Source organism: Pangasianodon hypophthalmus, chromosome 12 (assembly GCF_027358585.1).
Source record: "Pangasianodon hypophthalmus isolate fPanHyp1 chromosome 12, fPanHyp1.pri, whole genome shotgun sequence".
NCBI classification, from domain to species: Eukaryota; Metazoa; Chordata; class Actinopteri; order Siluriformes; family Pangasiidae; genus Pangasianodon; species Pangasianodon hypophthalmus.
In genome coordinates, this window is record NC_069721.1 from 17,110,720 (window position 1) to 17,138,491 (window position 27,772).

General features: G+C 39.3%; 1 protein-coding gene across 11 annotated transcripts in view; it reads left to right on the forward strand.

Moving 5' to 3' along the window:
* nrxn1a (neurexin 1a) overlaps positions 1 to 27,772 on the forward strand; it is a 149,597-nt gene that overhangs the window by 69,314 nt on the left and 52,511 nt on the right. For 10 of the 11 annotated variants that reach the window (XM_053238983.1, XM_034309210.2, XM_026915951.3 and 7 more), the window contains 5 exons: positions 4,953 to 5,336; positions 13,400 to 13,603; positions 16,882 to 16,908; positions 26,008 to 26,130; positions 26,547 to 26,928. In XM_053238983.1, coding sequence (XP_053094958.1) covers positions 4,953 to 5,336; positions 13,400 to 13,603; positions 16,882 to 16,908; positions 26,008 to 26,130; positions 26,547 to 26,928 — 1,120 coding nt within the window. The remainder of the gene's footprint in view (positions 1 to 4,952; positions 5,337 to 13,399; positions 13,604 to 16,881; positions 16,909 to 26,007; positions 26,131 to 26,546; positions 26,929 to 27,772) is intronic. The other variant, XM_053238982.1, reaches the window with a different exon arrangement.

The following is a 27,772-nucleotide window of genomic DNA, read 5'->3' on the forward strand; positions in this document are numbered from 1 at the left end:
GCAATTATGAAATCAGATTTCTAAAGCAAGAGTGGTATTTTAGTTTCACGGTAATGCAGTATTCAATTGGGATTTAATAGGGCTCAGCTAAAGAAGAGAGAGAGAGAGAGAGAGAGAGGAGACATTTTCTCTATGGTTTTAAATTGTATTTTTTCTTCCAGGCATACTCCATAGACGCTATCCGTGAAGCTCAATTCCATCACGTCTTTAAAACGAGATTAGCATAAGCCGCCTAATACAGTGTTGCATTGTTGCCATGGTGAGTTTGGTCACATTTTGATGGCATGGAAAAGAAGAAAAAAAAAAGCTGTGAGATTGGCAGGCTATGGGAATCTGAAACGGGACTGACAGATGGGACTTTAACTGTGTGCCAAACAGAATGAGCTGTGCTGTGTCACTCTGCAGCCTGTATGAATTGGCGGCCTACACACACACACACACACACCAAAGATACTCATACATGCACGGGATGTGTATGTAAGAATGTATGTGCATATGTGTGGATACTGTATATATACCGTATGTATGGATGTTTACATGCTGTATGTTTGGCAATTGTGTGTATGTGTTAGAGAAAGAGCATATAGGTGCATTCTTACTTGTGTGTGTGTGTGTGTATGTGTGTGTATGAGGAAGTATAGAGGCAGGCCCACCATACGGTAGTGCCGTGCTGTGTAATCTGTGAGCACTGAGAACCAGAGGCTGGATGATGGAGCATGCTCATTACCGATGACCTGAGAGAGATGTTTGGCTGCTATTTAGGGCAATAATTGCCAAGTTCAATGCACTGGACAAGATGGTTTGCACTTGTCTGTGTGTGTGTGTGTGTCAGGGAGATTAAACAATAGAAAGATGAGGTGTGACAACTTTAATTAAGAGAAGCAACATTCACGTCAACTCGTGAAATGTACAACCATTTAAACCTACACGTTTTTGGCCAAATGGAGAAAAACTAATATGAAGAATCTCAACTGTAATGTGACAACTGATTTATGACCATTGGGTCAAAAATCACCTCCATATATCTTATAAACTATCAATTATCATAACATTCTCTCTCAGCTAATTAGCCATGAAATGCTGTTTGTATGCTGAAATGCTGTTTGTATGAAATTCTGGTTTTCTAATAATACCTTTCTTATGATTACAAAATCTCCATACTACAGAGGAGCTGTCCATTTATTTTAATATGTAACCTAGCATTTATATAGTTTCTATACAATGTATAGCAATGTACTTTATAGTGCCAACCCTGATGCAGTTATAAAGAAAAGTTTGTACAAACCAGCAGCTTATATCGTGTATACAATTACACTCACAGTGTTACACGTAATTACCTGACCTGAGAGAGAAAGTCAGTAGTTACATTATAGTCATAAATATAGTTCATATGTAACTGCACAGATATTATAGACACATAATACTATAAAGTATGGCCAGGAAAAAACATGTACAATCTTTTCAGCTTGTCTGTAATATACAGGCTTGAGGTTTAACTTTGAAGTTTGGATTATTATTGTCAGTTTGTATTTCTCTCCTCCTTTACTCCCACTGTCTGTATCCTATTTGTTTACAGCTACACAAATTTAGCCCTGGTTAAGGATTAAATAGTTTGCATTTCACCACACAATAAAGGTCTCATGCTGCAAATGGCCAGTATCAGTCACATTTTAAATTATAATGGTGTTTTATTGAACTCGGGCAGTTAAACATTAATAAACAGGACTTGGCTAGCTCTCTATGTACATTATATCCCTGACTGCAAAGGCCCATCATGCAAATAATGACTTTTCTTTTGTGACTGCCTTTAAGGCGTGAAGAATGGCAGCATGTAATGGAGGAAAATGAAGGGGGGTGATGCAGAATTGCTCTGTGGATTTAAATGTTGTTAGTGACCTGTCTCCAAGAAAACAATGAGGCTGATTTAAAGTCTATGAAAGAGTTTAATATCATTAGGGTCAATGCAAGGGGCTGCCTTGAAGGCAGATCGTTATCAGTTGTATTAACCTCTGTACCAGTTTCAAGCTAAAATTTAAGCTAAGAACTGTAGGTGGCACTGAAGTCAAGCCTTCAAAATTATTGCATTGTTGAATCTATTCACAAAAAAATTCAACATGGTCACACATTTGCAAATTTGTAACTATTCGCATGACTTAAGCTGTATACAAAGGTTAGGGTTAGGGGTGGAGTTAGTATTCAGTCCTTTTCTAATGACTTATGTCATGTGAAATTTAACAAAATCCAAACATATTTCCCTAATTTCTTTGAATTTGTATGAATTTCTCATGAGATCAGGTTGAAAAAGAATATTAAGGGTAAAAGTATCCCCTACCTGGTTAATTTAGGAAGATTTCTAAATTCCAGAGGCACAGAGTATTGCTATGTCTATAAAACCAAATCATGAATAGTCCAAAATCGCTGCTGCTTGTGATCCATTTCAAATCAAGTTCATGTGTTTGAAAAGTTTTAATTACAATAAAAACATTTGAAAAAATTCATGAGGGTATAGCGATGATTGTGCAGTCAGTCAGGAATTCAGGAATTCAGCCTGGAAATTGTCCAACTGGTTTTCCCTTTAGATAACTACAAATAATCACAAACCACAAAGCCGTGGTTACACTAGGGTACAGTCTGCTAATTAAAAGTGCTGTTTAAATCGATACAGTACTTTAGTGAATTGTAAGTATAAGTTGAATTAAATACTAAGTAATTTAAATCCTGCTCATTTAGACACATAGGCTGACAATTAGTATTTTAATAGCATTTTAATTTTTGCACTTTTTAATATACCAATGTGAATTGGGATTGCATCTATCAATTTTCATATATCGATCGCTCTTAAGTACTGCTATAATTTCTTACTAAAATACTTTCATTTATAAGAAACTCTCAGCTACAGACTTGTAGTGCTGCTTAGAAGGTTTTTTTTATGTGAATATGGCCCCAAATGGACTAAATGTCCTAACTGAATTTTGATTCCACATACTCTGCTATTATCAATTTATTGTATAATGTTCCATGACCATTCATTCTACTGTGCAGCACACTGGCATGCTATACCTTCCCCACAGCAGTGAAAATCCTATTTCATGCATGTGATTCACATCTCAGGGGCCCAAACACTGTCATGCTACCTTAATATGTTTCATGACATCATTAGTGTCAGTCATCCAGGGAGAAGTGCCAGGCAATTTCTTACCAAATTGCTTAGACTTACTACTAATAGAAGGTTCAATGGCTTGGATGACTTAAACACTTCATAAACTATTTAATGCATGGTATACATACTGAAGTTATACACTTAATGTACTCCAAATGGGTTTTTAATCTTCCTGTAATGGTCACTATTCATTTAAGTGGTATTACATTTTGTTAAAAAGGTATTAAATATTGTCCCATTTCAACTGAGTCAGTGAACCAAACCAAATAGGGTTCACACCATGCCTGAAAAATCCCACTCTACTATTTTTTAAAGTTACTAAAAGAGCAGTTTGTACATTTTACAGCTCTCTGCTGCCAGCAAGATGCATTGCAATTGCCATGAAAGAAGTGACAAACCTTTCCCTTCCCCTGAGCCACACCTCTATATGCCTCATGAGTTGTCTTAAGGAAAAGGGACAGCTAAGCAGCACTCCTGTTCACAGGGGTGGTGGTAATTTCCAGGCTGTACAGAGAAACCTGATATCCATTGTATATCAGGTTGTCAATATTGTGAATCACATTTTTTTTCTAAGATACCTTTAACCTGCTCCTCAACACCAGAAAGACAAAGGAGCTGATCATAGACTATAGGAGGAAGAAAACGGACATATCTCCACTTTTCATCAGTGAGGACTGTGTAGAGAGGGTAGCTGACTTCAGGTTCCTGGGAGTTCAGTTAGAGGAAGGCCTAACCTGGAACACAAACACCTCTGAACTGCTGAAAAAGGCCCAGCAGAGACTCTACTTCCTCAGGGTGCTGAGGAAGAATAACATCACTCAGAGACTCCTGCTGTCCTTCTACCGGTGCTGCATAGAGAGCATCCTGACCTACTGCATCGGCGTATGGTTCACCAGCTGCACAGCGGCTCAGAAAAAAGCACTCCAGAGGGTCATAAACTCGGCCCAGAAGATCGTCGGCTGCCCTCTCTCAACACTGGAAGAACTACACAGTTCCCACTGTCTCAAGAAGGGCCAATACATCCTCAAGGACACATCACACCCCGGGCACTCTCTGTTTGAACTGTTACCATCAGGACGGCGATACAGAACAATCAGAGCAAGGACAAACAGGCTGAAAAATAGTTCTTATCCTACAACCATAACGACACTCAACAATCATAACTATACTCAATAAAACGCTGCTTACACGGGAACGTGCAATAGGTGGGAAGTATGTATGAGGGTGGGTTAGGTTGTTTTTAACTTGCTTTAACTTATTTTAGTACAGTATTTCTTTTATCTTTTTTATGCTACTTAGCATTTTTCTTTTATATGGTTGAAAGTTGAATGTATGTATGACTGCACACCTTAAACTGATCGACACTTTAAATTTCGTTGTACATGTGGCATGTTACAATGACAATAAAAGTCTAACCTAACCTAACCTAACCTTAAAATGATATTACAGGTATAGAAACACATTAGACATTACAATGTGCAATGTGCAGTGGATAGCGTTGCTGTGTGACAACTGCAGGATCCCTGGTTCAATTCTGAGCTCGGGTTACTGTCTGTGTGGGATTTTGCATGATTTCCCTGTGGCCATGTGGGTTTCCTCTGGGTTCTCCCTTTTCCTCTCAAAAACACCCCAGCAGTTGGCGGTTCTAAATTGTCCTTAGGTGTGAATGTGCCCTGTGATTCAGGGTGTATTCCTGCTTAACAGAATAGCCCTTGGATTCTCTGTGACCCTGACATAACTGAAGAACAATGAACTGAGCTTTAAACTTCTAACCATTCTTGTTTCTTTTCAGGCACCATCTCTGTCAACTCAGTACGTACCCCCTATAACGCTCCCGGCGAGAGTGAGATCCTGGATCTGGATGACACTCTGTACCTGGGTGGTTTGCCGGAAGACCGTGCTGGCTTGGTGTTTCCCACCGAGGTGTGGACTGCACTGCTCAACTATGGTTACGTGGGCTGTGTGCGCGACCTGTTCATGGACGGCCAGAGCAAAGACATCCGGCGCATTGCTGAGGCACAGAGAGCTGTGGGTGTCAAACCTTCCTGCTCCAAAGAACCTCCAAAGCAGTGCCTGAGCAACCCATGCCTGAACAGCGGCTCATGCAGGGAGGGCTGGAACCGCTACGTGTGTGACTGCTCAGGGACTGGCTACCTGGGTCGCTCCTGTGAGAGAGGTGAGTCATGGTTTTCATTGCTATTAGAGATTTCTGAGCCATGTAAGTAGAGTCATTGTTGCTTGCATGGCTGTTCAATATATTTTATTCTTTTAGGAATTGACTATTAATTTAATCATCTGTATGTAAGGACACTGTGACTAAGGAGTCCATCATTTCTTGAGCTAAAATGAGTTGTACTGCAAATGTCAGGCTGTTCTCCGGGCAGATACTGCATTGCGCTACATAATTTACATGTTGTAATAGGCCAAACCTGCAAAGTTTTAAGATGGCTGTGGGTTGAACAGGATCTCCACCCACTCTCTGCTTCTCCACTGTCAGCTGGGCCTTGAAAGAATGTGAGGCAGCCAGCACAGCTGACGTTACTGTTACTGTGGTAATTGGGTTTCTTTCCAATCCATGTCACCTTCATAGAGAGACACTCAAGCATGCATTATGTTTTCTTTTTTCTGTCTTTTTTTTAAATTTCCTTCCCTGGCAGAATTTCAGTGCTGTTGTTTTTCCAGATGAATGCTCACAGCCAGAGTTACCCCTACAGTGCACCATGTAAAACAGGGCAAAGACAGAGAGACAGACAGTCAATAAATTCCATTTCCTCTCTGCATGTATTGAGCTAAATATCATTGTCCACTAGTGCTGCCCATCAGCGCTATCTCTTTGAAGTGCTCGGACTCAGGCCAGCTGTTTAATGGGAGTGTTTTGCCTTTAAGAATGTGCCAGTTGTCTGGGCGCAGTAATCCCCCTGCAGCCAAGTCCTGGCTGCTTCAACCAAACACAGTCTGTTGTGTTTGCATTGTCACTACTGCATACAGGAATTATGGAAATGATCTGACCAATTAGGACAATAGAGATTAGTGGTGATGCTGCATTCTCAAGCTTCAGAAACGCTATGAGCCTGAGAGATGGTGAAGTGCTGCTCCAGTGAGTGCTGCCAAATCCATCCACATACCCCACAACTATTTAACTGGCAAATTGGAGCAGTTTGTTAGTGGAGGAATAGAGGAAGGGAAAGAGGATGTGCGGAGGAGGATGTGAAAGGGATTTAACAAAAAGACACCAAATGTGGCAGCTGTGGAGGAAGTAATGAATGTTTGCTTGAGCTGAAGCAGACATCTTCTTATAGAAACTAGCTAGTTGATTAATTTTCTATAACAGCAGCTCTGACAACTCAAATCACAAGTTTATATATTAATGTGCTTGTTCTAATGTGTTGTCATTTCTATAGTAACAACTTACACAGGGACGTGAGTTGTAGATACTTTACACGAATATATTTTTAAGTGTGTAATTGTTTATTTGGTGAAGTTTTCTGTAAGGAAATTGTAATTATTGGCAAATACAATTTCTACTTATTACTTTACATATAAATACTTTGGGGCATGATGTCATTGGGAATTAATTATCTTTGGGGTAGTAATGGAATCACATCACTGTATCATTGATTCTTTTCCTATTACATTTGTGTTTTTTTTTACTCAGTAACGCACATTTATGAAATAGGTTATGCATATGATAGTTCACATTTTAACAATTGTTAACAGGCACTGTTCAGTTTACTGTAACCTCTTCACACTGTTAGCAAAACAGAGTTGTATGTGGACTGAGCTGTGAATGCATTTTTCATTGCTTTGACAGAGCATGAGTTCAGTGAACACAATGTTCAATATTCTACCAAGAGCAAAACTGTGCATTTCTACAGCCCAATTTGCATATGTTTGCATACACATCAGTTCAAAACCAAATGAATAACAATTTAGATTTCAAGCAGATATAAATTTGTCAAATAACAAGAGTTACTGTATACTGAACTACAAAACTGTGGTTATAGCAAAGGTGCACAGTGGATGTTCTGGGCAAGGGGCAGGTCAACATTACTCTGTGTGAAGCCATATGGATTGCTGTAACATGATTCCCAATTCCGGCCATACAACACAGAGCAGTAATCTCATTTGTGCATGACCTCTATAGAAGGATTAAACCTGAAGAAGGGAAGAGGAAAGAAATCAGGCCAAGCATTCAGACATATGTGATTGAAAATTGCGTTTACTTTTCCTTCCACCTTATGCTTAAATCAGCCGAAGAAGTGGAAAGCTTATGATTATGTGTATATATGTATATATGTGTGTGTGTGTATATATATATATATATATATATATATATATATATATATATATATATATATATACACATAATCATAAGCTTTCCACATATATATATATATGATCAGGTGCTTGGACATTGGATTCCTGTACTTCACAAGTACTTGACTTACTTTACCCCTATCACATCAGTGACTAAACTTACTCAATAAACTTAATAAATAAATTCATGCATGGAGTGTTTGTGTTAACTTGAAATTAAATAATGACCTCCAAAAAACACTGATGATGTCCATGGGTCTTTCAGCAACCTGCATGGTGCCCCTTGTACATAAATGTGCCTATTACTGAACTGAAAAAGATCCATGTCGACACTAAACTTCATTATTTACATTTTAGTACAAGTTTCCTGTGTGCTCATGTCATGTGGGGACAAAGAAGAGTCCAGAGAGGCGGATGCAAATGCAGATATTCTTTAATGAAAGAAAACTAATGAGGCACAAACTAGGACTGGGAAAGAACCAAAAACTAAACAACAAATGGCTAGGCTAATGCTAGGCACAGCAAGGCAAGGTAAACTAGAAACCAAAAGCTGTTCACAGTGCAAACAGGAACCAAAATCTAACAAGCAAGCAAGCAAGCAAGCAAGCAAGCAAGCAAGCAAGCAAGCCACTGACATCAGCGTAATGCTCCAACAAACAAAGAGGGAAAACACGGAACTTAAATAGGGTGACTAATAGGGAAATAGAAAACAGGTGTGCAAAATCAGGAAAGGAAATGGAGCAGACAACAAGAGAAGAGATTCAAAAAAGTGAGTGAGGGTGCACTCTGGTGGTCTGGGGAAGAGTTGTCCATGGTGGCAGTGACAGCTCACTGTGAATATTAATGCAATTTTATTTTTATTGTTATTATTTATATTACTCTGGTAAATATACTTGCTCAATTGTTTTGATGAAACCTGAAAACGAAATCTGAAACCCAGTAGAATTTTGTAGATTTGTTTTAAAATAGTCTATTTCAGTCTGTTTCAGATTTACATTTTACCTGGTTACTGTACGTCTGTAAAACAATTGGAAGAAAATCACACAGAAATTGCCCAGTAATTGAAGTAATCCAGCAATATACTGAATGTCTATTTATTTTCTTTCTTTTTTTTTTTATCTGCGATGTATATCAACATTGGTGTGTATCACATCAGTTTCATTGATCACACTGATAGGATGTCAGGCAGAGAGATTCCGAGATTCAGTAATAGGATCCTCTTCTATTTCCTTCAGCTATATACCTGGTTCACTGCAATGTTGGCAAGTTATTAATGTTAATTCACAGGACCAAACTTGTTGTACTCTCCGCTGCTCCGACTTACGAGACTTTGTGTTGCATGTCAAAATTTGTAGATGGCAAATCATCCATTGGAATGCAGGATCCAAGCATGAGCATAGCTGAATTATGTATGATGCCTCAGAGCCAAATCTTCCTGTTTATCATGAATGTTGAACATACATTTCCGTAATCCCTGTAGCGAGCAGAGCTCCTGAGTGCTGCAGCATGCTGGTGGATTGTGCTGGGCTCAGCAGGGAGGTATAACACGAACATGTGACTCCTGACTCCCACCCTACACACACTTCACACAAACGGTGTGTCTTCCCCCTTTACAGCTATGCCAAGTGTCATGAAAACCTTCAGAAAGTGCTTGCTCAAATATAGGCATGTCAGGTGTTTGTGTATGTGAGTATGTGAGAGTGAGAAACAAGAAAAAAGAGATTAAGAGGGAGGCACAGGAAGCGTGTGTGTGAATGTGTGTGTGTGTTCATACATTAGGTGTTAGGTTGTTAGGGTGGTTTTCAGAGGAGGAGTCTTGGACAGGAGCGAGTGGTTAATGAAAGTAGGAACAGATGGAGGTGCAGATGGAGAGAGTGATCTGATCCATGTACACTCCTTTCTACCTGCAGTCCACCATATCTGACTGGGTTAGGAAGTAGGACATTGCCTTTTTCAGAGACTTTATACACACACTCACATGATACACTAAAGGGCCATCACACACATATGTGGGCCTTCCCCACAATGTTGCCACAAATTTGGAAACACACAATTGTAAAGATTGTCTTTGTATGCTGTAGCATTGCAATTTCCCTTCTCTGGAGCTGAGGGGTCCAGCCCAGACATGCTTGAGCATGACAGTGCGTCTGTGCACAAAGCACTCAGGGGTTTGCCAAGTTTAATATGGAAGACCTCGAGTGTCCTGCACAGAACCCTGACCTCAACCTCACTGAACACCTTTGCGATGAACTGGAAAGCTGACTGCTGAATGGACAATCCCCACAACCATGCTCCAAAATCTAATGGAAAGCCTTCCCAGAAGAGTGGAGCTTACTATAACAGCAAAAAGGAGACTAAATCTGAAATGGGATGTTCAACAAGCACATATGGGTGTCATGGTCAGAGGTTTTTGTGTTTGTTTTTTTAAAACCCAAAAAAAACTGATGAAAAGACTAGCCTTTAGTTATTCCTTTTAGCTATTATTATTATTATTATTATTATAACACTAATGTACAGATTCAAATTCAACCTATTCAAATTAAGAACTAAGAAAGCTGTTTACATAATTTTTTTACATGTAAAATTTTGCAATACTCACATCGACAAACATTGAACATTTCTGTCAGTTTGAATTCCAGCTACCATTTGTTGATGTCAGAGTAGAGAGCAGACCTATCAGCAACTCTGATTTAAACACACGGCACAAGTGCACACTGTAGTGCTCCCTTCATTCCCCCACGCTACTCCTTATTACTGTCCTTTCTCTCTTTTCTTTTACTTATTCCCTATACCTCTCATTTTCTCAATTTTTTGTTCTACCTGCTTGTCTCTTCTTTTCTTCCAGAATTTCTAAATTTCTAAATTATACACTTCAGTGCATTTCATTTTTTGGTTTAGTTTTATATCTGTAATGTTCCCAATCCCCATATCCCACCTCCCTCACCAACATCACCCCAACCACCAACCCCTGCCTTCGTGTTTCGGTTTCCGTGCTCAGTTTTCCAAGCATGTCATCTTATTTGTGACCTCTGCAGCCCTCTTCATAGTGCAGACTGCTGCTGCTCCATCATGCCCTGATTGGATGTAATGCGCTGCTTGTCAGGCAGCTCAGGAGCCACAGCACTAGGTTCTCCTGTCGCATGAATACACACCACTGCAGGAGGGCAGGAATGAAAGTCTTTTCGAACCACTGGCTATCCTGCTCCTTTCATTATCCCCTCTCCTGGAGTGAGACTACTCCTCTAAAGATGAGGCGATGGCTCGTTTGTCAAGCTGTCAGTGAGCTGGGGCCTCTACTGTAGCGACGGATGGTATGGAGGAATGAAGAATGGGTTGGAGGGGGTTAAAGGTCGCAGAAGGGGCTTTGCTCAAGGGAGATGGGCTTTCACTGTCCTGTGACTCCCTCTGTCATGGAACCTCAAGTGTGTTGGGGAATAAGGGAGCTCAAACAAACCATCCCAGATTTATGGTAAAGAATAAAGCAAATGTACTGTATCTGGCTCTGTCTGACTGTAGGTCACATTCTTGTAAATAAACAGACTAAAATGTGCAGTTTTTGTCTGTGAGTATGACTAAAGAAGTACTGAAAGATTGGCAGTGAAATAAATTTTAGTGCAGGTTTGAATTTAGCTGTTAGGATTTTGGCTGTAGCTAGCGACATTGCGGTGAGAAGAATAATGAAAAGAAACAATTTTTACCTTATCTAAATGAATTTTATATCTAAATATATTCCTACATATACACAGTTTTGTACATTGACAATCTACCTTGCATGTCAATCTTACATGTCAAGCCTTTGCTAGCAAGCTAGCTAACTCGCTAACAATAAAAGTTATCCAGGCTAATCCATCTTCAAGACAGACTTCATCCAATTTTTCCAGAATAATTTAGTCATGTTGTGAAGTATTATATCAAATCTCATATCTGCACATTTCTAAAATTAGCTTCCTACATTTTGGATCTTCTGTACTACAATATGAAGGACTGTTTCAAAGGGCATTGCCCAAACCATTATCACAGTGAGCACAAAAACATTTATTATGTTTGGACTAAAATTACTGTTATAGTCTTATAAAAAAGGCTTCAAGTTGAATATGAAACAAAACTATGACTTATTCTCCAATTTACCCATAAATTACCCAATTTATGGGTAAATTTAAGTTAACGCCAGAATGGACCTGTCTTGGACATCTCTCTGGTCGGTCAGTACTCAGTGGGTTTTCAATGAATTCAAATAAAAAATGAATGTAATTTTGCTTGTGAAATTTAGTGTGACTGCACAGAAGCCCTGACTCACAAGCTGTGAAAAGTGCTATGTTGCTATTTCAAATTAATATCATTTCAACTTGTTAGTTCAATATATGTCATTACTTTGACTTAATATCTCATTTCTTTGACTTGATAATTTCAGTTTAATATTTTCAGTTCTTTGACTTATTTCAGTTTAATAACTCATTATTTCAAATTATCTCATTATTTTGATATACTGTCTTGCTATTTTGACTTAAAAAATACACCCTACAATCTACCAATAAGACTAATTTATTGAAATGTTAGTATATATTTCTTATTCCATATATCCCAGATGTTAGGTAAGCCAGGTATTGCTTTAGTAGAATTCAGTTGACACTTGAACATCTAATGATGGCTATTCACATAAATGTTTTTAGGTATGGTCCAGGTTTTGTCTCCTTTGTACTTATTTATGCAATAACACATGGGGCTGAAGTGTGTCAGAAAGCCATGACCAAGAAAATACAAAATGACCTTCTTCTATATCTGAGGGCTTGTCAAACAAGTCAATATTTAGTAAGAGCTTGGACTGAAAAGACTAGTACAACCAGAGCCTCAGGTGAGGACCCACGCAAACACACACAGCCTGATGCATACACACACACGTAGGTGCTTCTCCTCAGGGGCAGAATGCTCTCTTTTGTGCTCATTAGTATGCACACTGCCATGCTTGTTCTTCTGTCTTCTGCTTGTTTTCCTCTGGCTCAGCCCCCCCCCCCCCCCCACTCACTCTCTCTCAGGCTTGGCTACGTGCTAATGGAAACAGGAGATGGTGAGAAGAGACAGTCAGTGGAAATTACAGTAGCTGAGTAGCTTGTGTGTGCGTAAAAAGGAGGGCAGTCTAATTGGTGCTAGCCTGCAGCCATGGAGGTCTCTGGAGCTCTTTCACTGAAGACAGATGTATTCGTAGTAGTTTTCATGCCAAGTGTTGAGAAATGTATCTATATTACTGGCCAGTTTTCACACTGGAACAGATGTGATCCAATAAAACCTTTGAGTTCATTAAATTTGTGGACTGTAAAGATTTTTTTTTAATTAACACCATGCAGACATTTTCTCTCTAGGTTTTAGCTGTCTGGACATTTTCCTCATCAGTTGTCTAGTAAAATGGCTGCCATTCTCAGTGCACTGCTATCTTCTGTAAGAAATGCAGTGGCTTAGAATCTAGCCGCTTAATTGAATTGGCCAATAAAGTGATTGCTGCACGTATAAACAGATTAGAGAAATGGAGACAGGCTGTGGCTGTAAAATGCAGCTCTAAAGCCGAGCCCTGCCACACAGCAGTACGAATACATTACCGGTGATTGAGTTAATAAATTATGCTTCGTATGGAAATGAACTAATGAAGCCCAGGATGTAAGGTCGTTATTTATGAGCTTCATGGCCTGAGTTTCTGTGTGCAGTGATGGTGAGCACTGTTGTGCGGTTGTCTGGTACTGCAGACAACCATAGTGTCCAGCTGTAAAAGGCTGTAGTAACCTGTCACTCATCTGTCTCTATGAACCTTGGTGTTTATGATCCACAGCACGGTCCTGGCTTCATGGCATTCATCCTGCCGTCAGCTTCACCTCCCCTTCTCAATGCTTTATAGCACCATCTAATTTTTCTCTCTCTCTCTTTCTCTCTCAGATGCCACTATCCTCAGTTATGATGGCAGTAAGTTTATGAAGATCAAGCTGCCGGTGGTGATGCACACCGAGGCAGAGGACGTGTCACTGCGCTTCCGCTCCCAGCGAGCTTACGGTGTTCTGATGGCCACAACCTCTCGCAACTCTGCAGACACACTCCGCCTGGAGCTGGACGGAGGGCGGGTCCGACTCACGGTCAATCTAGGTACCTCACCCAATCAGAGCGTTTGCTTCTACATCTCTACAAATACATACACCTTAAACTCACGTGTGACAATATACCGTATATCTTAATGTTCATACTCACTTTTATAGGTGCAAGATATGAAAGCATTATTTCACATTTTACTACCATCTTTCATTAAGTATTCACAATTCAGTGAAACATACAGAAAGATATACTTCTATAATTTTGCAACATTATAAAATTCAGTAATTTTCACACTCCTGAACATACAGTAGGCACTGCATATGCTTTTATCGTCTCTGTGTGCTGAAGAGAGAATGGGACGGTGTACATCCTTCAAAGGCCAGGTTCTGCGGCCCTGCGCACACTCCCAGATGAGCGTGCTGTAGCCCCTCCCACCATGGAGTGCACTTTTAGTTTACTATACTTTCACATCCTTCCTGATTATTATGGCCAGTCAAGTAAAGCTTCAATTATGTTTGTCTGTGTCTGGATTTTGCTATTTGAACCCTAGTGGAACTCTATAATCTGTTAATCCTCAATAAACAGGTTAGAAATCCATGTGTTCAGTCGTGTAGATCAGTAGTACAATCCAGTGATGAAAGCGAGAGACAATTAAGAGTTATGATACAATGTATAGAAGACACCAGGCAAATCTCCTACTGTGCAGTTTAAAGATTTCAAATTATATTATATTATATTATATTATATTATTTTAATTTCACAACTAACAAATAACAATTTCTATGAATCCAGTATTCATAACATCATAAATGCATTTATATTATATTATATTATTCATAATACTTTATAATAAATTATAGTGCCTGGCATAGTCTGTATAAAAGCATATACTTAGTTATAGTTATGTGCATAACAATTTATAAAGCATATGTATCTGTATTTGATTTCATAACGTCAGGTAAAATTACTACAGTACGTGTACCTCAAGTTATAATATATTATATGAACTGACCGGACATAGTGCTCTATATGTTATTTATTTTTTAGAAACAGTTTTAGAAAGCTGAATACAATTCCTGCTATGCTTTAATGCATTATTATTTGCCTTGTAAATAATGATGCCAAATAATCGTACCTTCTGCTCAATCAGATTTGAGAATTCAACAGTACTGTGGATGAATAGGAAGGTGTATAACAAATGGATGGATAGGATAGATAGACAAATAGATAGATTTGAATATTTATACTAAAAATATAAAAATATTGCTAAGGTACACTTGTTCACTTGAATCACAGAAATCATAAAAATGATTATACGATTGATCCCGTGCTGCTGCGCAAGCTTTTCTCATCAGTGTGTTTAGTCGCCCAAGATGTAAGACTAGTGTATGAGAAAAAAAATGAGAAAAAAATGTCCCCAGACCAAGGAGTGTATCTTAAATAATGTCACCCAATGCCATCAGGCTTCACGAAAAACACAATGACATTCAGCCTGTCCACTTTGAAATAGCATGTCTAGGCTTGCCCTTAATCCACAAGCTTCTTCAGCCTTCACCTTTTCCTAACACTCATGCGCACACACACACACACACACTCACAGACACAGACAAACACGTCCAAATCATTGCCTTCTACCCCAGACACGATTGCACTCCCTGTTCGGACGGGCATACGTTGCTCTCTGGCTGTTTGCGACCACATTTTTGCTGTGGTTGACGACACACAAATGGGCTACAGCCTCATGGGAGAGAAAGGAGCTGGATTTGTGATTTGCTCTGGATTTCTCACAACCCTCCACTCTATCAAGACACACTCACCTTCGAAGCTGGTGCACAGAAAAATATCGATCCAGTAATGCATAGGTAGACTTTTAGAAAAAGTTGGTGATAACAGAAGCTTCTGCATTGCAGCAGAGACTAAAATAAGATGTATTATTTATTACAGTAGACACAGAACAGGCAGCTATATTGCTTCCACATTAAAGAGAGTTTCAGATGTATTCCTTTGTATTGTTTGTAGTGAAAGGAATGTTGAATGGTGTCTAAATAATTTACACAGCAGTGGCATCTGTAATAAAAATGAGAATTGCCACATGTGGGATTGATTTATGAGTGCAGTTTGTAACATTTCTTATGTAAATCTTTCTAGAAGCATATGGATCATACAATTTCAAAGATATCTTAGTAAAATTGTGATTTGCCATAAGACTTTGTGAGGGTCTTCTTCATTTTAGGATTTACATTTTCCGACACAGAAACAGGCTCCGCCCCCAAAAAGCATCCCTAAATAGCAGCCCGGAAGGCTGAGGTAGTTTAACAAGGCATGTAGAGTAATACAGGGGAAGGCAATCATTTTGTTACAGTTCTTTTGTAGACAGCAGAGAGCTCTAAAATACATTCAACCTTCTTCTTTAAAACAAAGATAATACAATATGTATTAATTAAAATTATTTACTGCTTGAGCTAATGTTTTAGAGAATTACCCAGCTCTAAAAACTCATTTTTAATATGTATAAGTGACCAATCACATACACCTTAGCCCTATTTTAATGCACCGTATGAGACAATAAGTGTTCAAATATTTGTACATAAGCATGACACACTCTTTACATGTGCGATGAAAAGCAGACTTTTCTGCAAGAGTTTGCAAGTGTTTTTGTTGCCCAGAAAAGCATTCCGAATTCAGCTCCACTCCCAAGAGGCTTAGCTTGACGGTGGACATGCTCCAGCGCTCTGCTGCAGTGTGCCTGGACAAGCACGAGTCTTCCCTCTCTGTCCTATTTATCAGCCCTTTTCCACAATAAATTTGACTCCTTTTGCTCATTAAAGGGAAATGTGTTTTTAACATATGTGCATACTGGAGCAGCAGAAGCGCCGGTGGTGAGGGCATGCTGTTACGCTGACCAGATTCTCCCTTCCTTTCTCTCTTCCTTGCTTCTGCCTTGGCCATTTTCGAAGAAATTAATCAGCCATCTTTGAATATTCAGGAGTTCTGGACTCAGATGGATCTGGATATAATCACATTTCTATACTTGCCAAATTTCCCTAATTCTAAATATATTACAGATCAGCGAGGATATGAATATTTATGAGTGTCCGAGATAGCATGTGAGAGTGTGTTCCCTCCACCTGGAGTTCATTATCTCGACGTGGGAGGCAGAGAGGAGAGAGCGATAGAGAGAGAAAATATGTGTCTGATCAGTGTGACAGATGCTCTCCAGTCCACTTCGTTTGTGTGTCTGTCCCCAGTTTGTGGACAGTGTGTTGTAATGGATGTCTGCAGTCATAACCTTGAAGGCTGAATTTACATCTTGTCTGTTCTTCCCCATCTAGACTGTATCAGGATTAACTGTACTACCAGTAAGTGATTCTCTTCCTTAACCCTCTGTCCTCTAGCTCTGCTTCTGTAATGCTGAATGAAATATGATGAAATGTGTGAAACATGAACGAATGAATGAATTTTATTTATGAAAATGTGTAAGTGTGAGTGTGTGTGTGTGTGTGTGTGTACGATATGGTAGCTATCATGTCCACCAGGGTTCAGTGACGTAGAGCTTGAGCTAGATTGCTCTCAGGTAGCGCTGTGTGTGTGTGTGTGTGTGTGTGTGTGTAGCCTGCAGCTCTCTGGCAGCCATTTTAAAGCAGTGGGAGAAATGAAGCTAGCTGTGGCTATGAAGAGCCATGATTAAGCGTCTCCTTCACAGATCGTACTCCAGCTTGCAGCAGTTCCCACACCTTCACGCAGATCATTTCCACTGAGAACCTCTTCTCAAATCCCCCTTCACTCTGCCTCCCGCTTTCAGTCATTCTCTCCTTTTTCCCCTGTCTCTTCTTTTTTATCTCTTCTTCTCCCTCGCTCCCACTGCACTTAAAGGGATGAGCTTTTTTTCCTCTCATTTCAAAGCAGAGCAGGAGAAGCAGAGCTATGCTGAGGTGTTTTTGTATTCTCATTAACCTCACAGCAGAGCGGGATAGATTGCAAAGCGAAAACAGAGAAAAAAGGATGATGCAAGGTGATAGACAAGCATTCGTGGTTTCCTTGCTCTTTCCAAATTTCCATTTTGAATTTAGTCACTTGCTGATTTTCGCAGCTTAGCTTGATGTCTGTTCTCTTAAGGGCTCTGGGTAATTAGCAGTTGTGTCACGAGTCTCACACAAAAGAGCATTATTTGTGTCTGTATGTGTGTGTGTGTGTGTGTGTGTGTGTGTGTGTGTGTGTGTGCGCGCGTGTATGTTTGTTTCTCCACATCTCTGTGTTTGAGTGACTCATTTTGGCATGGCTCATTCACATTGGAAGTAAAGGTAATAATCAGCCTCCACCTTTTTCTAAGAGCCATGATGCAGTAGTCAAACACGGCCTTCAAAAATATCCCATTTTTGTGTTGCATAGTAACAACAGCATTCACATTTATTTATTTTTTTCATAGCTGAGCCTGCGTTCCTCAACCAATCAAAAGCTTCTTAGGCTTCTTAGGCATGACCTTTTAAATCACTGGAGGTGGATAACTAAATAGAGAAAACAATTTTTCCTGATTTTACATTCAGTGTACTTTTTACTTTGGTAAAAAAAATTCAAATTTTCTCCTATTCAGATTTTCATATGTCCTGTCATGTTTATAAGGCACACTGTCAGACTTATAGGAGCTCTCACTGAATGGCCAGAAGCCTTTTTCCATACATGCTCCATAATGCAGCATCTTTAGCCTGAAAAGAATTTGAACTTAAATGAACATTATTTATGACACAGTGAGACACAGAGAGGTGTGTGGTGGGGTGGTGCTTCACTTCAGTGGAGTGCCTCTGACCCCACATTGACTCTACATCGGTTAATGTAACAATAATTCAGTGATCCGCATTAACCTGACGAGAACGCCCAAGACTAGGACACAGCTGAGCTTTCTCAGGGGGCTGACTGTGTCCTACTCTTCCCTCCCTGTGCAGGCAGGGAAGCACACACACACACACACACACACACACACACATACTGAGAGAGACCCAGATGCCTTCACTAGAATCAGCTACACTTCTGTACAAACAGTCGAAGGCAATGACATGCTCACAATATGTTTGCTCACCCTAACAAACTCACACATCGGTAAACAGATGCACACACACACAGATCTTATTAAAGCTATAAGCAATTAGAGGGCATGTGTTACAGTGATTGTGTCACAGTTAAGGATGTTCTTAGGCATGATGCAAAACCCTTGAGTGGCTTTATGCTTTTATAAAATGGCAGCAAAAACAATATGATAAAATCCAGTGTTCAATAAATAATGATATAATAACAATGAATGTATTATTAATAATATTCACAATGCACTTCCAGCACACCATGGTTTGGTTGCTAAGGAACATAAGGGACTGTTTTATTCTACAACATAATGGATTGTTGTGCTCTATGGACAGAGCAGTGGCTTAATTTTAAGTTATTGCTTTAAAACCTTTAGCATTAATACATAATTCAAACATTGTGATGTGTCACAGGTGTGTGTATATCGAGGAGTTTACAACAGCTTCAAACGTGGCTCATCCAGTCCTATTTTACAACCAAAACTATCTGTTTTATTAAAGAAAAAACTATCATACACTCTTAAGAGAAATATATAAATGTATAAATGCAGAACACTCAAGGTTCTTCAGTTGTCCCACTGAAGGGAAAGCTTAAATGTTCGTTGCAGATCCCTACTATACAGCATTTCCCTATCAACTTTTAGGAAGAATATTTATTATATTTTTATAAAAGTGTATATTTGTCAAAGACAGAGGGTGTTTGTAAGGCTGTCCATTTTATGAAAAATAATTTTCATTTGAATATTATACAGGCTGCGCTGTGGGTAACATTGCTGCCTGAGAAAATATTATGCTATCTAATTCCACTCTGTTTTCCAGCTGAAAACACAAAACGTAAAATTAAATTAAGACAATTGCAGTTCAAATTATCGTCTGTGGCATATTGTTAAGAATCTGACTGAACTGAACCCTTTTAGTCTTTGACCTACAGTGAGTTACTACAGCCAAACATTTTGCGTGCCATTACATTTTTAAATAAAAGCCACATTCTTGCCACATTTCCATGCTTTCCTCTCAAAATTTTTGTGCGCTCCTGTCATTATGGAGTCTTCATAAAGTAAAAGAAGCATTGCCACATAAAAAAACACACGTACGCACTCAAATAGAAGCTGTTATTGAATGAACTGAAGGCTGCTGATTTAATAGCACCTCATGCTCGGTACTCCTGGAGACACATTCACGGATGACAAGTGGACGACATTTAGATGTGTTTGGAGCATCCTTCTCCTCAAATGAGGGATTCATGTGAATTCAGAAGAACCTCATTTCGCTGGAACAACCTCCTCTATAAATATGCAACAGCGCTGCCACTTACTGGAATGGTCGCACTCATAAATATGCAGCAGTGTAGCTTGTGTTTCATTTGTAATGCAAATAGTGCGGTCGACAGAGGAGAGAGTGCTGGCACTCACAGGGCTCGCAAGTGACACGCAGGGGAATGGGAAATGTGTGTCTGTGTGTGTTGCATGTTCAAGCGCTTTATTTTTGCCACTACTTACCGCTCGATGTGTAGTGTGTGATTGTGTTCACTTCTCAGAGCATATCCTTGGAGGAAAGTATTAAAAGGCTATTTCGCAGGAAGCATTTCAGAAGCTCCTGCTCTCTGAGCGCTAGAACAGATGGTCATATAATTATGTCCCCTCACCAGGATGCTGCTCCATCACTGTGGCATTAACCCAATTTGTCTCAGCGATGCTCAATTCTGGGCAGAATCACTAACTTTGTTCGTGCAGCAGTTGCCTGGGCACTGAACCCAAAACCTCCTGTCGTAGTGACTGACACTTTCATCTGTTGCCATCCAGGGAAATAACAGTTTGTCCCTTAAACTGAGTCATCCGGCATCCAAATGCTGCATCTACAATGGGAGATTTAAAGTGTTTGTAAAGGAGACTGTTGCACCAGCAGGTTGTAATTAAAGTAGATTAAACTGCTAAATATATATTGAGATATTTCAATTTGAGATTTTTTTTATTATTTTCAAAGCCATCCATGGTCTTGCTCCTGCCAATCTTTCTGAGCTCCATCTCGCACCATCAGGCGGCTGTCTGCTTTCAGTGTTACAAACTCAACTGACCTTGAGTGTTAGAAAGGCACTATATAAAATGAACATGTAAATAAAATACTGTAGGTACATTTGATTTTTTGGGAGGACTTTGTTTGTTACACTAACTAAAGTTACACCCTGGTACATATAGCATCCTCATGATGTAAACTCTCAACCTCTCAACAACAGGGCAAATTCTTTAGTGTTGCACCATTTGGAGCCCATTGGTAATTTATGCTATGAGTAATGCAAGAATGAAAACCTGCTGTGTTAGTATTTCTTACTGCAAAAATTGCATATTATCAAGTGGAAACATCTCGAATATAGTCAAATCTAAATTTCTTCAAATTCAAATTTCTTATTAAAAAAAGGTATTTATTATCTATTGGCAAAATTATCAATTGGCAAATAATTTAGCTTTTTTTCAAGAAATAAGTGCTTAAATCGAGCACAACTATCTGGCAATAGGACAGGATTATTTCAAGCTTGAAATGAGTAAGAATGACTAGAAATAAGTTTAATAAACTTATATTTGTTATATTGTAATTTTATAGGAAATAATAGATAATTTGACTATATTCAAGATATTTCCACTTGTCAAGATAATTCTTTTTTTGCGGTGCTGACAATATATTTAAAATAATAACAAACTCAAGAAATGAACATCCAGATGCTTAGATACAGATGTAGGCTAACATTAAAAGGAAAAAAATGGAAAGATCTTCTGATAGGAAAGAAGTAACGTAGGAGAAAAAAAATCTGTTCCTGACAGCAGTGTGTACATTTCTAAAATCTTGGCTCCATTCATTCATCTTCAGTAACCAGTTCATCCTGGCCCAGATCTCGGGAATACAAGACAGGAGTACACCCTTAGATAGGATGCCAGTGCTTTGCTGAAATCATGATGAAGTATGATCAAATTTTGACTTGTATCACGATAATGATTTCATTTCATGCAATTGTTATACACTATGTGATCAACCTGGCAGAAATGAACTTCCATACAAACCTGTGTATAAAACCGCACATGTTTATATTGATACTGTTAGGATTAGGACTGTTACTGATAGGATTTGTTTCATTAATCCCTTTTTGTCTACAAGCCTACAATTTGTAAATATGATTTGACACAGCACTCTGATAAACTAGCCAATGTTTTGATTATCCTAGAATCAGTTTCGAATTTGACTCCTTGTAGCAGTAAATCTTGCTTATAATCAGTTGGTGCAACAGAAATTTCCATTTTTCATCCATATGTAAGACATGTTAGTGCAGCCTTCAGCGAATCCTTCAGCGTGTGTGTCATGAATATTTCTTGGACTCTTCACCGCCCGGGTCTAATAACGTTATTCCAAAATTTGTAACTAACTACCACTTCTGAGAGCTTCCTTTAACTAACTAACATTTCCTAGAAGGCTCCATGGGATGCAGGACTAGCGGGAATATTAGTTGATGTTAATGTGAGGCGGTGTTGTGTAGAGTTTTTAGCCCCTGGATCCACGCCACATTGCAGAGCTGAGAATTGAGCAGTCTTAGGGTGTTAGTTCCTTAGTGGAGCTTCCCAACTCTGGTTTACGGGAAAGCTGTCAGGGTGCTCCACGTCTCTCTCGTCCACAGATGCCCACCCATGCGGCACAGTACCTTGGGAGATAATTACACAGAAAAGTGCTGATGTGCAGTGTGAGTGTGAGAGAGTGCAGAGTTGAGGAGGAAGGGCTGACAGAGCGAGGTATGCATGCTTTCAGGAAAACTGCAGGGAACACAGGCGAGAGATAGAGATGCAGCTAGACTGTGTCTGAGGCCTCTGTGTAATAAACACATCAGTGATGGAAAACGCTCTCACTTCTCCTCCCCTGCTGACACTTTATCTTTTATCTTAAGAAAGAGGTTGACACTAATGTGCGCTCAGTGAGTTCGATTTGAAAGTCACACAGGAAGCAAATCTGCTGAAATGATGTTGTGATATGAGGCAATTTGTTAGAAAATTGGTGTTGCTGTTTTTATTCAGAAAAAAGTGGAACATTATCCCACCCTTTTGCCTTTTGTTTTAACTTGGATAATTAATGCGTGTAGCAACATACACTTGACCTGTTAGAATTAGAATATACAGTATTAGGTAAGGAATAAAGCATAACAGAGTGTGCTGTTATAGGGAGCAGATTGATGATTTTCTTCTCATACCACCGCAGTTTATCAACAATTATAATTTTTTATTTATTAAAAAATGTCATGTTATACTTTTTAATCCATCTATAGTTACTTTTACAGTGGAAAGTGCACAAAACAAGTTAGTTCCTGTTATCCTGTGATTTATAGCAGCTAGTAGCATGGCTTTCTCCCCAGCCCAAAAACCTCTTTTTCCTTTCTCAAAGTTTATAAGACAAAAAGAACCCTGTAATATTACAGAGAAACAACAAAGTCCTCTGTCCTGAAGACTTAAAGCTTCAGATTTACTTCTGACTATTACAAAGCACTGACACTGGAGACTCCTTCAAAAATGTTATAGATGTCTCCTTACAGAACACTTCACCATATCAATAATTACGCATGATTTTTTAAATCTGTTTATGTGGCACATCTGTCAAATAAGTTCATGTGCAATTTGTTACTATAGAAACAATAACATATAAGAAAGAGTGCAGTTATATAATCCTGTGATTTTTCTTGCAGCTAGAACTATTGTCAAAGCAGCTGTTATAGAAAATGAATCAACACCAAGCTGTCCAATTAGAATTTATGACTGAACAGCACTCTGGTGTTCGTAAAGTATAGATTACATTTACAAGGACGAAACTTCATTTTGTACGAACTCTAAATCTCTAAACCTGAGCGAAAAACAGATGTTTTAATATTTATTACGCTTAGGAAGAAAGGATGCAGAGGTTTTGAACGCTTTAACCACCTGCTGCTGTGCAGCCTTTTGTGTTTGTATTCTCATTAATTTTCTCTAGTAGTGCGTAAGTATGAACGTGTGTTTATGATTTGCTGTTCTTTTACAAAAACGGGCAAGATGATGCCAATTAGGGGCTGTGACTGCCCCCAGGATGACAGTGTGCTTGCACAACGCTGTCACATCAGCTTGTAGGTTATTAATGTGTACTGAGTGACAGCACGCTGAAAGTTATTTATTTAGAAATGGTCGGGTCAGTGCATGCTCTCGGCTGAACCAGGCTGTATTTTGACTTGTTAGAGCCTCATATCTGGTCTTGTGGCACAATGACATTTACAACAGACACTGAAAAACGGTGGGTCGTCCTGATTTTACAGCCTTTTAGTTCATCTCTATAAAATCCGGTTTTATAGGAATAAATGAAATGCTGGGGTTTATTGGTATGTAGTTTTTATGTTTATGTTATTTATTGCTGTAAACTTCCTTTGGGTTGTAGCACATGCTGAAATTTAGACTCCCTGTAAATCAGGGATGTTAATCCTTTTTTAATGAAGCAAATCTCTCCACCTCTGCAAATCTCTCATAAATAGAATTCAGCTAATGATGTCCTGTAGTGCAAGGTCACTGCCCTCTTTGTGGCAGGTTGTAGAATGCAGTCAAAGTAGCTGTTTATACCTGCTCTGTTTGGGTTTTCCTTTTCCAGGTTTTATTTAAAAAGTTAAACTGAGGTTAAAGTTAGGGTTACATTTAGTGGCAGGCATATAATTAATTAGCTGCATTAATAATTATGTCAAGAATTGACATCTTAGCAAGTAACCATATCTTGAATAGAGTCAAATTGATCTAGTATTTCCTGTTACAGTCTTGTTCTATTGGCAGATTTTTTTTTCTCTAATTTTAAGCATTTATTTCTAGAAAGAAGCAAAATTAACCCTACCATAGAAAAAAAGACAATTTAGAACATGAAATGTATAAAAGCATCTCAGCTGAATAATTTTATATTTGATCTGTAATAGTCTCATAGTAATAAATATTAGATAAATTTGGCCATATTCAAGATATTTTCAGCATTTTTTGCAGTGTAGAATGTCCTCATAAGGGGATAGTAAGACAAGTGTGTGTGTGTGTGTGTCCACTCTCCCACTGGTCCTGGCCTGTCAAAATGTTCTAGCCAGCTTGGAGAGCCACTCTTTTATTTAACTTTGCCCTTTTCCTCCATATTGGAGGAGAGGAAGAAAAGTGACCGGACACATGGTCAGCTGTCCTACTTCCATGGCAACGAGGTGCTTCATCAAGCTGGAAAAGAAGCTTTTGGTCTCTGCTGCATTTTTTGTGCGATCTGGATATTAATCACTAATGGCAATGTGGCCAAAGAGACACATTATATAGTTCCCACTGATATAGTTCCCACTGTCTTTGTGTAAAAGTTATACAATGTCACTTATATCATTACACATAATGATGCTTGGAGGTAGAATTTTGTATATTGTCAGTTCCTTCTTTTAGATGTAAAGTGCAAAAGTTCCTTTAGAGGGAGCTCTGGGACACCCCACCCCCCGACCCCCCACCCCCGGGCTGATTCATGGCCGCCTGATCTGGATTCACAGTAATTGAGACTAGGGAGAGATGGGAAATCGATAGCGAGCCTGGCAGTTCTTTAATGGCGCCTCTTTTTTACCTGTTATCGAGTGAGACGTGCTTCAGGCAGCTCTGACAATGACATCCTGCCCTCATAGCTCCCAGCCAAGTGATGAGCAGAGACAACAGCCACCAGAAGCTTGAGCGTCAAGTGCTCTTGCTCTGCAGCATGAGTGCGTGGGATAAGGTGGGGTCTGGATGAGTGAGAAATTGCCTTCTCGAATGAAGTTTACACTCCGTGGGCTTTGAATGTGCCTTAAACACTCGGGAATTGAAGGGATGCGAGACGAATATGCAGCAAGCCATCATTCGCCTTGAGCTGATGTTGGACAGGTTCCTGTGGGAGAGAAGAGGGAAGCCTTGTTGCGTGTCTCCATCTAGTGGCTGAAAGGTGATACTTTGCTCTGGTGGACATCGATATTGGTCACGCTGTCAGTTAGCACCAGTGGCATCTGCCGTGCTTTTGTTTTACTCTGATCTTTAAAAATAGGGCATTATATCAGGTTAGAAATGGGTTGTAAGTGAAACAGTTATATCTTTTCAGTATCGCTGCAGTTTTGGATGAGTGTGTGAATATGGTGTAAGAGAGCTAAGGAGTCATTTTGCGATGTTTAACTCTGCGCTGTTCCTATCTCTCCACAAAATAGGATTACTTTTTCTTACTCGCCTTTCTTTTCTTAAACTCTCTCTTTGTATCTTGCCGTCTCTCTCTCTTTTATTCCTCATGATTTATAGCTCTTTTGCTTTCATTACCCCATCCCTCCTTCTTTCCTTCTCTGCTCGCTGGTAATGGATGTGTGGGACTATGTTGTAGGTAAGGGCCCTGAGACCATCTTTGCGGGTCAGAACCTGAATGATAATGAATGGCACACGGTCCGTGTGGTCAGAAGGGGGAAAAGTCTGAAGCTTACAGTGGATGACCTGCAGCCCTCAGAAGGTACACGTCATCTCCTCATCCTACACACACAAACACAAATGGCTGATCACCATAGGAGATAGGATTTTTTTTTTTTTTTTTTTTTACAGCTGATGCAATGTAATATTTTTTCTTGTTCAGTAATTGCACTGGCTTGTATATAATGCCTTCTGGGGGTAAAGGAAATTTCTTCAACATTTGTTGCATTTGGAGTCTGAAACTCAGGGAATACATTAAATTCACATAACCTCCCTGATTTAAGAGTGCGAGCAGTCCCTCCTGGCAGGCTTTAAAAGATATTTATAAAATATTAAAGTGCTTTCTTCCCTCCCACTAGATCATACTAATTTGGTTTGAGTTTTTCACATTCTTCACATTGACTCAGTTTTTCCTCTGTCCTTCTCTAAATCTCTCATCTGATTGGTCTACCTCTGAAGGCCAAATTACAGGCGACCACACACAGCTAGAGTTCCATAACATCGAGACGGGCATCGTTACAGAAAAGCTCTACATGCCTGCTGTTCCTTCAAACTTCATCGGGCACCTGCAGGGCCTGTCCTTCAATGGCATGTCCTATATCGACCTGTGCAAGAATGGGGACATTGACTACTGTGAGCTAAATGCCATGATTGGCTACAAGAGCATCGTGGCAGACCCGGTGACCTTCAAGTCTCGTACCAGTTATGTGACCCTACCAACTCTGCAGGCCTACTACTCCATGCACCTATTCCTCCAGTTCAAGACCACTTCCCCTGATGGACTGATCCTCTACAACCGAGGAGATGGCAATGACTTTATTGTGGTGGAACTGGTTAAAGGGTAAGAGCTGCTTTCCTCCATACTGATGAACAGTCCATTAATAATGTTCTGATGCAGGGGACATACACATCCGGTTTAAATAAGAACCTGTTCAGCTTTAAATAACCTACCATGAAAGAGCCATTTTCTGCTGCCTGCTAGATGAACTGCACTTTAAAGAAAAACATTAAGAAGACTTTCCCTACACCCCCAACACCCCATTCTCTCTGTATGACTCAGGAGTTGTTCCGATTTGTTCAGATCTGTTCTTCCTTTGGGTGAATCTAATTTCTGAGCCAGACAAAAAGAAAACAAAAAGAGTAAAAAAAGAAGTAAAATGTTATTTTTTACTTATTTATTAGTAATATTTGGCTACACATTGTTGATATTCCCATCAATGCTCTTTATATTGCAAATAAATGAGATTAAAAAATAAGATATGTAAGGAATAACACACTTCAGGCCATGCTGTTATTGAAAAATAATCCACCCTGGTGTGGTGTGATGCCGTTAGCACCCCAAAGTGGAATATTTTCCTAAAACAGCACTATGGGATGTGTTATTCCTCTTATACCAGAGGAATAACCAACGGTTACAATTTTTTAAATGTATTATTTGAACAACACATCATGCTTTTTAACTGTTTACAGTTACATTTAATGTTATAGCCCAAATAGAATGTCCCAAGCATCCCAAATGTCTGCAAGACAAATTATTTCCTGTTATTGCTTATAGTATAGCAGCTATACACCATGGCATCCTCTTTTTTTCTTGTTTGAAATTATGACAAAAGCACAGCTTTTACAGAGACATGTTACAGAGAAACTGGAAGGTCCTGTGTCCTGAAGACAACATATCAATGATT